We start from the raw sequence: 10746 nt of genomic DNA on the forward strand, positions 1-10746 counted from the left end.
CCACACATGGCAGATACAGGTGAAAGGAGGAAAATTAAACATCATTCATCCATCTGGCTTGTATTATTTAACTAATCTTTTTGAAGGAGAACCTATAGTTGTAGAACTTGCTATCTGGAATTTGATAAACAACATCATCCAAAAATAGTAAATTGATAAGAATTTAAGTTTCTACTATGTGCTAGGTACTATGCTAAACCCTGAGAGAGAAATACAAAAGACAGCCTCTTCCCTCAAGGAACTCACAGTCAAATGGGGAAAGGAAAAGAAATACATTCAAACAAATATAAGCAAAGTATAGATAAGATAAATTGAAGATGATCAAAAGAAGAAAGATATTAATTCTAAGGAAGATCAGGAAAGGCTTCTTGTCAAAGGTAAGATTTGATCAAGAACTTGAAGGAAGTTGAGGGAGCCAAGTAGTAAAGATAAGGAATGAGATCATTCTGGGAATGGGGGACAGGTAGGGAAAATGTCTAGAGAAGAGAGGAGATTCTTGTTGAGGGAGCAAAAAGAAGCCAATGTCATTAGATAACAGAGTACTTGGAGACCAGATGTTAAGAAGACTACAAAGGCAGATGGGAGCCAGGTTATAAAGGGCTTTAAATGACAAATGGGGAGTTTTCTATTTGATTCTGAGGGTTATAGGGAGTCACTCGAGTTTATTGAGTTGAGAAGTGACACAGCGCATTAATGTGCTTTAAGAAGATCACTGACATGGCTGTAGGATGACTAGAGGGGGGGAGAAATGTAAAGCAGGAGGAACAACCAAAAGACCGTTGCAGGAGGCTTTAGAAGATCTCCCCATATGTCAGTGAGAAGATTACAAGGAAAGATAAATGTCTCAGTGTGAGATTGCAGCTAAGGCATGGTATCAAACTTAGGAAAGTAGAAGTAAAACCAGGAGGAGAATGAAGTTTGGCTTATCTGGGTCTCCCAAAAATGGAGACCCCAGGATTAACCAGTGGCAAAAGGAAGTTTAAATGGCAGAAGCAGGATCCAGGATGGGAAGACCACAGGGACACTTGGATGTTCCTGAGTGTGACTGCAACTGAGGCACACCATTAGAGTCCAGAAAGTTAAAAATACAATCAAAAAGGAATCAAAAACCAATGCCCAACAAAAACTTTTTTCTCACAACTTTTGATTTCACATGACTTTGCTGATTCACATAGAATATATCCATGATGGTTTGTTCTTACCTCACTCATAAGTAAACTATTTTATCATTTCCCAGCTTTTACATTGACCTCCAGAAGTTATGTAACACATTCATTCTCATATGCAGGATTTAGCCTAAATATCCCTAAACCTTTATGCACATCAATATTTGCAAGGAGAAAATATTTCACTGGTGACAATGATGAGGTGAATAGACCCCAGTAAAATGTCGCTGGCTACAACCCAGTCTCTGACTTGGCCCCAGTGAGGAACAAAGTGACTCTGAAGAATTATCTTGTACTGATAGAATTATCACGTACAAAGTTATCCTGTACTGATGTCCACTGTTATCTTATACAATCTGGAGGTTAAACTATAGATGTCCCAAGGCTATCTTGTATAAACTGGATGAGCACAATCTCCAATTGATTTCCTGATATACACACTTAGCATAATTAACTCACCTTGCTCTGAGTCCTTTCCCTAAAAGGTCCCACCTTTCCCTTTGTTTTTAGGAGTTCCTTAGGAACTTTTCCCCAGCTTGTTAAAAGCATTACAATAAAGCTTTGCCCCTTGATCTGGAGATGGTTTGAGTCTGTGAATTCATTCTGGATGATTCCCTACCTTCATGATCTATATCATGATTTGCTGGACTTTATCAATGACCCCATTATTTACCATTTCCTTTTCCATCTCATTTTATGTGAGAAATTGAAGCAACCAAAGTTAAATGCCTTACCTAAGATTACCCAGCTAGAATAATGACAAAGTTGAGCCTTTCTCACTTTCTGGTACTCTATCCACTGTGCTACCTAGCTATTAGACCATTTATTCAAATTTCTTTTTTACTAAAAATCAAATACTAAATCCAAGTATATTCTTAGATCACCAGCAACTTTGTCAATTGTATAATTAGGGAGATGCAATCCACTACATAGAATTGCCTGCAACAATGTATCTTTTCCTTTAAATATTTTCATCAAGAGTCTTCAAAATGTGTGTAAATTATTTGCTTAAAATTTTATAAATATTCAAAAGTTATTGTTCATATTTATTTAGGTCCTATTTTTCATTACTTTTATTCTAAATGTAACAAACACCAAATAAAATTTGCATTTTCTTATGCAAAGAATGGAAAAAGAAGATTGAAAATAAAACTGTAATATGTGCAACTTGCTATTCTTTTTAAGTAAATAACATATTCAAAGTTAACTTCATAACTATCTTGATTGCTATTTTAATTCCTATTGATCTTCCTTCTCTCTTGTTCTATAGATATATTTAATACTCCAATGACCCTCTTTTCTTACTTCTTAGATTTTAATAATCCTTTTGCTAGAATCACATCTTGATCCTCAACTTATCCCAAAAAAAACTGAATTAAAGAAAATTAAAATTCTTGCATCAAATGTCCATAGTTAATCAAAATAAATCCACACTGATCACGTCTAAAAATATATTTCTCATTAAACTCCTTTGTTCATCATCTCTCTTAAGAAGCTACATGCTCATTATCAGTCCACTTGAATCATGGTTAGTCTTAGAGTTTAGTCTTAGTTATTAGAGTTATTGAGTTTTATTTTAAAATGTTGTTATTATATGTTCTTTATATATTTTCAGTTCACTCTGTATCACTTCATATATCTTTCCATGTTTGTCTGAAACTATCTGTTTAATCTGTTTCTTATATTGAAACAATCTACCATTACATTCACGTGCCATAATTTGCTTAGCCATTCCCAATTTAGGGAATATTTCTTTTAGTTATAGTTGTCTGTCATTACATAAAGAATTGATGGAAATATTTTTGTAAGAAATTGGTTTTTTCTTCTCCCTTTTATCTCTTTGAAATTTATACCTAATGTCACTATTATTGAATTTTTAAAATATAAGAATACTTTAATTACTTGGGAGAGCTTAGTTCCAAATTGATTTCATAATACCTAAATCACATCAAAACTGCACCAACTATTTGCCAATGTTTTAGTTTTCCCCTTTTAATTAACTGTCATTTTAACCACTCTGATGAATATAGAATAGAACTTTGAAATACTATTAATTTGTTTTTCTAATTAATAGTGATTTGAAGCATTTTTATATTGTATTTCTTCCCTTGGAAATTGCCTATCCATGTTCTTTTATGATTTATCTTTTGGGAAATTATTGTTATTCTCATAAATTTCATCAATTCCTTATCTATCTTGAATATAAGACCTTTAACAAAAAATCATTGCAATTTCTTTTTTTCCTGCTTAACTATTTCTCTCCTAAATTAATGATTTTGTGCAAATTTTTTTCAACGCTTTATGTAATCTGAATTGTCTGTTTTGTCTTTTTATATTTGCATATAATATACCAAATCCATGTTATTACTCAATATGTTTAAATGTTTTGACCAGCACCAAATAATTTTCATAATTAAAGATTTTGTTCTATAGCCTGGGATCTAGTACCACTAGCACCAATTTTCTTTTCTTTTTTTTTTTTTTTGGAGGGGAGAGGAGTGAGATTAGGCCAGGTTCATTCAATTCATAAAACAACATATTGCTTTAGTAATGTTTCAAACATTATCAATTAGTAGAATTTGTACCAGATATGTAGAGATGAAGATAGATGAAGACAAAGACAGAGAGAGAGAGAGAGAGAGAGAGAGAGAGAGAGAGAGAGAGAGAGAGAGAGAGAGAGAGAGAGAGAGAGAGAGTCAGTCCTTCCCTCACAGAATCAGCTACACCCAGAAAAGGAACATTGGGAAATGAGTGTAAACTGTTAGCATTTTTTGTTTTTCTCCCCAGATTATTTTTACCTTCTGAATCCAATTCTTCCTTTGCAACAACAACAACAAAATTCAGTTCTACACATATATATTGTACCTAGGATATACTACAATATATTTAATATGTATGGGAATGCCTGCTATCTAGGGGAGGGGGTAGAGGGAAGGACGGGAAAAATTCGGAACAGAAGGGAGTACAAGGGATAATGTTGTAAAAAATTACCTATGCATATGTACTGTCAAAAAATGTTATAATTATAAAATTAATTTTAAAAAATATATAGTCCTTCCCTCAAGAAGATAATAAGGAAAGATAAATAAAGAAGATAAAAAGGAAAAGACAATAAAGGGGACAGAAGGTAGTATGAAGTAGGAATCACTGAAAAGCTGATAGTGTGAAGGACTGGTTTCAAAAAAAATAAAGTAAAAGTTTACATATCAGAGCCAAAGGTGATTTGAGGAAAAAATATCAGTATATTTTTGGTTTCATTTCATATCCAACTCTTTGTGATAAAACTTGGGATTTTCTTAGCAAAGATAACTGGAGCTATTTACTATTTCTTTTTCCAGCTTATTTTACATATGAGAAATTAAAGCAAGCAGGGCTTGCCCAGAATCACATAGCTAATAATTGTCTAAGACCAGATTTGAATTCAGGATTATGATTCTTCCTGACTTCAATCTTGGAACTCTACTCATTGTGCCTCCTAACTTCCCAATCAGTATTTTAAGTTTAATTAATAAAAAAAAAATCAACAGATGCAATAATTTATTTTGATTTGTTAAAATAAAAAGTCTATCTTAAAACACTTAAAAATACAAACATAGAAGAATTTTTCCTTAATATGATAAAAAGCATTTATTTGGCATATTTAACATTCTCAGATCTTATGAAAGATATGTATAAAAAAATGGAAAGTAAAGGGGGAAACTCACTATATATATATATAAAATATATCTACTTATATATATACATGTGTTAGTACAGTTCTATAAGAATAGTGTCAAAAGCACTTAATGAATAATTAAAATTTAAGAAACCTCTTGGGACACTCAACAAAAATAACCAAGCTATATAGCTTTATAATATTATAAAGATAAACAACTTTGAGAGACTTAGGAACTCAGATTAATATAATGACCAATTACAAATTCAAAAGATTCATGATAAAACATGCTCTCCACTTCTAGATAGAGAGCTGATAAACTCAAAGTTTAGATTGACATGTATTTTCTTTTCCTTTCTTATTTCTTTTTTTCCTATCTCCTTCTCTCTCTTTCTTTCTTCTTTTTTTCCTTCCTTCCATATGGATCTTTTCCCTCTTTTTTTTGCTTTTGTGAAGTATAATGTTCAAATGATCAATCTTTCTATTGTTTTGTTCAATTGTTTTAAGTCATGTCTGACTCTTTGGAACCCTTTAGAGGTTTTCTTGGCAAAGATACTGGAGTCGTTTGCCATTTCCTTCCCCAGTTTGTTTTACAGATGAAGAAACTAAGGCAATCAGAGTTAAAATGAATGCCCCAGGTCACTAGCTAGAAAGGTCTCAAGCCTTCCTGACTCCTGGCTCTATTCATTGCACCAGCTATTTCCTATTCAGTATCAAAAACAATTTTTATAGCTATGGTTTTGTAGTACTTAGCAATACTAGACCCCTTTCCTTCTCCCCTTTTTTTCATTAATCCCTGTGATAGTCTAAACCTTTTGTTCCCCTAGGTGAATTTTATCACTGTTCTTATAGTCTCTTAGTGCTTATCAAACACTGTGTTCACTTGCTTCTAAATGTTTTGTAGGGCTCTGACAAACTTTATAGTCTCTGGGAGAGAGCTATTAGTTTAATAAAGACTTAAGAAAGATTATGTCATGTGAGGACTGGTTGAAAGAGTCAGGTATTTAGCCTCAAAAATAGAAAGTTTAGTGAGGCAGTCTTAAAGTATCAGAAGAGTTTCCACGTGGAAGAATGAAACCTTCTTTTTTGTTTTCATTCTTTTCCTTCTTCCTCTTCCTCTTCCTATTCCTGTAGTAATATTCATTACTATATATATATATATATATACATATATATATATATATCTGAATGAAAGATTCATTTCCCAATAGATGAGTATTTTTTTAAAACTTGAAATGGTAGTTTTCAAAATAAGAAATATATATCTATATTACTAATAACCATCTGAAGAATTACTTAAATTCTCAAATAACCAGCATGACATAATTCAAAACAATTCCCAAGTACCCCAGAGTATACTTGCAAATGTTTTAATAACCAGCTCGGCATACTTTGAAGTTTAATCTTCACTATTAACAATTTTTCTATTGTTGACTTAACTCTACACAATAAGCAAAACAATGAATCAAACTCTGATTTGTAATTTCTGCCCATTTCTAAAGAATGCTCACCTGAGGTGACTCCAGAATATTATGCCTATCCTATGGAGAAAGATAGTTTAAAATTATAAAATTCATGGCTAGTGTGCCTGTACAGAAATTGGTACTTCATTATATTGAGGGTGAACTTATAAATGGGTGTATTTTTAAAGCAATGTAGCACAAGATAAAAGCTACAAAACTCTTCATATCCTTTAAACAAGTACTAACAGGGAGTGGAGGGGAGGGGAGGGTACAAAAACATTCTTAGTACTATCATTCATTTTTTTTAAAAAAGTAACTAATTGTCAAAAACATATTGCTCCTACTTTTGAAAAATAACTAAATATATTGGTGGGTATAAATGAATATTAATGTGTCATAATGAATAACAATTCAAATAAGAACATTAATAAGTGATTAATAAGTGATGCATAGTGAAGAAAGCAGAAGAGTCACAATATGCACCTTAGCTTAAAATGCATAAAATGACAGAAAAATACACCAAAAAGAGACACACAAAAGCAAGTTTTTATTACTATCCTGTTTTCCACAAACTAAATTATGATTTCATATGCAATCTTTTTACAAAAAGGGATTGTTTATTTAAAAGTCTCTTTTTCTTGATGGTTTCCAAGTTTACGATTTTTTAAAGAAGTTTTACAATCAGATCTGAGAACAGTTAAAACTATTATAATAGTAATTAACATTTATATCTTATTTTATCTTCACAGCAATCCTGGAAGGTAAGTGTCGTTATTATCCTCATTTTACAAATGAGAAACCTAAAGCAGATGGAACTTAAGTGATAGTTCCAAGATCACACAGGTGGTGTGCATCTCAGACTAGATTTAAATTAGTTCTTCCTGATTCCAGTTCCAGTGTTCTATCCATATGAGAGGTACCTCTAAGATTATAAGTGGATATAATATTACTGGTAGTTAATAATAATAATAATGATAATAGCATCTATATAGCACTTTAATGTTTACAAAGAATTTTACAAGTATTATTTCATTTTATCCTAATGATTAACCTGGGAAATAAGTGCCATTATTATTATCCTTATTTTATATATGAGGAAACTGAAGCAGACAGAAATTAAATTATTTGTCCAGGTTCATAGAGGCAGTAAGTGAACCCAAGTCTTCCAAATTCCAGATCCAGTGCTCTTTCCAGCTAAGGTTTTTTTTAATAAAATCTTCTTTGGGATATTTATTTCTCTAAACTTTATGCTAAATGCATAATTTTAATGTAGTCTTTCCTAAAGGTTTTATGTTTAGTCAGAATTTTTATTTCCATAGGATGTTAGTTTAAATCGGACAAATATTTAAATTGGATAATATCATTTAATCTCTCAATGTTTCCAGGCAGTTCTCTGAGACTGTAAATTATGGATGAATTATCATCTGCCTTAGAGGAAGGAAGTATTTCTGCAACAAACTGAATCAATCAGATTTTTGTCCACACAAGACCAAAAAAAAAAAAAAAAAAAAGGTAAAAAGACCTGCCAAATTATTTCTCAATTAACCATACCAGTACTCTCTAAGGATGAGCTGGGTCCAGATTTTAATAAGAAAAAAAAAACAATTTAAAATATATTTGGAAAATTGAATAGTGATTCCAACCAACTTCCTGAAGGAAAAGTACATCTTTTGATTAGTTACTATGGAGAGAACTCTGCTTCTTGTGTGAGTTAAACTTGATTCTTCCTGAGGTTTTTTCTAGATCTGGTATTCTATGATTATGTCCAATGTGATGAAAAAAAATGGAGTTTTGAATCTTTATTAATGTTGGTAGTATTTGTTGAATGGATCCAAAGCTTCCCACTTTCACAAGATATAGGAAATCTGGAATAATTCAGGTATTACTCTTGAGACAAGAAGCTCCAAACTGGGCTTTTCAGCTTTTAGCATTTCTAATTCCAATTCTGATGAACTATGTTTTAAGCTATGAAGCAGCATGACCCATACACAAAACTTGGACCAAGTCAAGATCCATAAAGATATACTGGACTACTATGATGATCAACAACAGTCAGTGACTTCCAGATCTACTACTTCCACCATACAAGAAATGCAAGGCTCCCCTGTGAGTGGATTTTATTAAGAAATGCTTCTATTATCAATAGACCTAGTTTGCTAGGTTCCTCTGAAGAAGAAAAAAGTTGGGGAAAGGGAGAACTTTGAGCCAAATCCTTAGGGTTAGGAACATTAGTTTTACTTCATATAACCCTACAATAAGCTCAGGAGAAAAGTGAGCACTGACTATTTTACCATTAGTATATACATCTCAGTCATTATCCTCTCATACACACTATTGTCTAATCTGATGTGTTCACTCATGGATAGACTCAATAACCAAGTATCCTATCTTAGAATTTCTCTTTTTTATTGATAATTCCTATTCATTCTTTAAATAGATGCTTCTCCAAACATCTTAATCATCCTTTCCTCTATTTCATCCATCACTACTCTATAGCCATATTGGTTTTCAGAGGGCCAGGATTTTGTAATGGATTTATTTCTAGTGTCCTCAAGGTTCTTAATTTGACAACCTTCTAATTTTAAACTTTTGGCCCTTTGTAAAAATTTCTAAGTGTCTTTTGTGTCCCTATACTGGGCAGGTGGTAATAGTATTTCAAACTATATAAACCCAGAATGAAAGAGTTGTTTTCATTAGCCCTTCAAAATGTCATTCAGAATCCACATCATTTAAACATTTATTCCTAGAAACAGGCATAGAAAGTTTTCTAGGGACAAAGATCATGTGCCTATCAAACTCATAGACTAATACATAAATGAGTCAGGATTTAAGCCTTTGTCTCTGAAAGGAGAACATGGTGAGCACACGAATGCGGATCTCTTTAGTCTTCACTCCATAGACAATGGGGTTCACTACAGGGGGTACTAAGAGATAAATGTTGGCCAAGAGAATATGGACATAAGGAGCCACATGGTGGCCATATCGGTGAGCCAGAAAGGAGAAAAGTGCCAGGGAGTAGCTGAGTACAATAATGGTGATATGAGCTGTGCAGGTGTTGACTGCTTTGACCCTGGCTTCTTTCCCTGGCAGTCTAAGGACAGCCCTGAAGATAAGAATATAAGACGTCGAGATGAAGGAGATATCAGACCAACACAAACTCAGTATAACAGCCAAACCATAGAACTTGTTGACTCGAATATCACCCATAGCCAGTTTCACAACTGCCATGTGCTCACAGTAAGAATGAGCTACCACTGTGGAGTGGAAAGATGTTAGTCTCAGTTTGATAAGGATGGGACAAAAGGAGATGAGAAGCACAGCCCTCATAACTACCATCACTGCAATCCCCAGCAAGACTTGTGGAGTCAGGATAACTGTGTAGTGCAGGGGCCGGCAGATGGCTATATAGCGATCCAATGCCATGGCTACCAGGATCCCAGTTTCAAAACCTGCCAGGGCATGCACAAAGAACATTTGGGTCAGACAGGCATTGAATTCAATCTCTTTGAGATCAAACCAGAGGATGGCCAAAGTTTTAGGGAACAGAACAGGGAAAATACCAAGGTCGTTGATGGCCAACATTGCCAAGAGAAGGTACATGGGTTGGTGGAGTGATGGGTCTCTCCAGATGACAGACAAGATGGTACAGTTTCCCACAAGAGCAAGGAGGATCATGATGCAAAATGGTATCCCCATCCAGTGCTACACAGACTCCAGACCAGGAACTCCCAAAAGGGTGAAGTATAGGGGGTTGACAAAAGTGACATTGGAATCTTTCATTTTGTATATGTCACCTACGAAGAAAGAACCAAAGAATTAGGTGGAAAGAAAGGAGAAAGGCACAGAAGATAGGAGGATAGGAGAATCCATTCAAAGGCCAATCATTGAGAGGGATGGTACCACATAATATTAATTCATAATAGATTCAAGGCATTAAAAAGACAAATACAATACTTAGGGCATCCAACAAAGCATTCCTTTTTTTGAAAAAAAAATCATCCCTTCACTTTCTCAAAATTCTAATCAGCATCTCTGAACATGGGACCTTTGTTTTACATGTTAGGTATGTTTTTTTTTAATTATGAATGAATTAAATATCTATTTGAATTCATCTCCAATTTATTTTTCTACTATTTCTGAGATGTGTTGTCAAAAAGGAGGAAATGGTACACATTATATCTACATACATACTCTATCCCTCCTGTATAATGTAAGAACCAACAGGGCAAGGACACTATTTATTGTGTCTTTATATCCCCAATGAGTAGCGCAGTACTTTACACATAACAGGTATTCATAAATATTTGTTAAATAGAATTTTAAGAATAAAAGAAAATTATCCTTACTTAATCCAAGCATTGTATCATCTATCCTACATCCTAATTCCTACTGTGTAATTCAATCATGAATATGCTTCTTACAAAAATTAACTATACCTTTAGAATCTAGTCTGCCCCAGGAA

General features: G+C 33.3%; 1 protein-coding gene across 1 annotated transcript; it reads right to left on the reverse strand.

Annotated features, from left to right (window-relative positions):
* Positions 1-9104: 9104 nt before the first annotated feature.
* On the reverse strand, positions 9105-10064 carry LOC141562513 (olfactory receptor 52A1-like). Its single transcript, XM_074302535.1, is given in 1 exon segment — positions 9105-10064. A coding segment is annotated over 1 exon segment (960 nt).
* Between the last annotated feature and the right edge of the window lie 682 nt (positions 10065-10746).

Source organism: Sminthopsis crassicaudata, chromosome 3 (assembly GCF_048593235.1).
Source record: "Sminthopsis crassicaudata isolate SCR6 chromosome 3, ASM4859323v1, whole genome shotgun sequence".
NCBI lineage: Eukaryota > Metazoa > Chordata > Mammalia > Dasyuromorphia > Dasyuridae > Sminthopsis > Sminthopsis crassicaudata.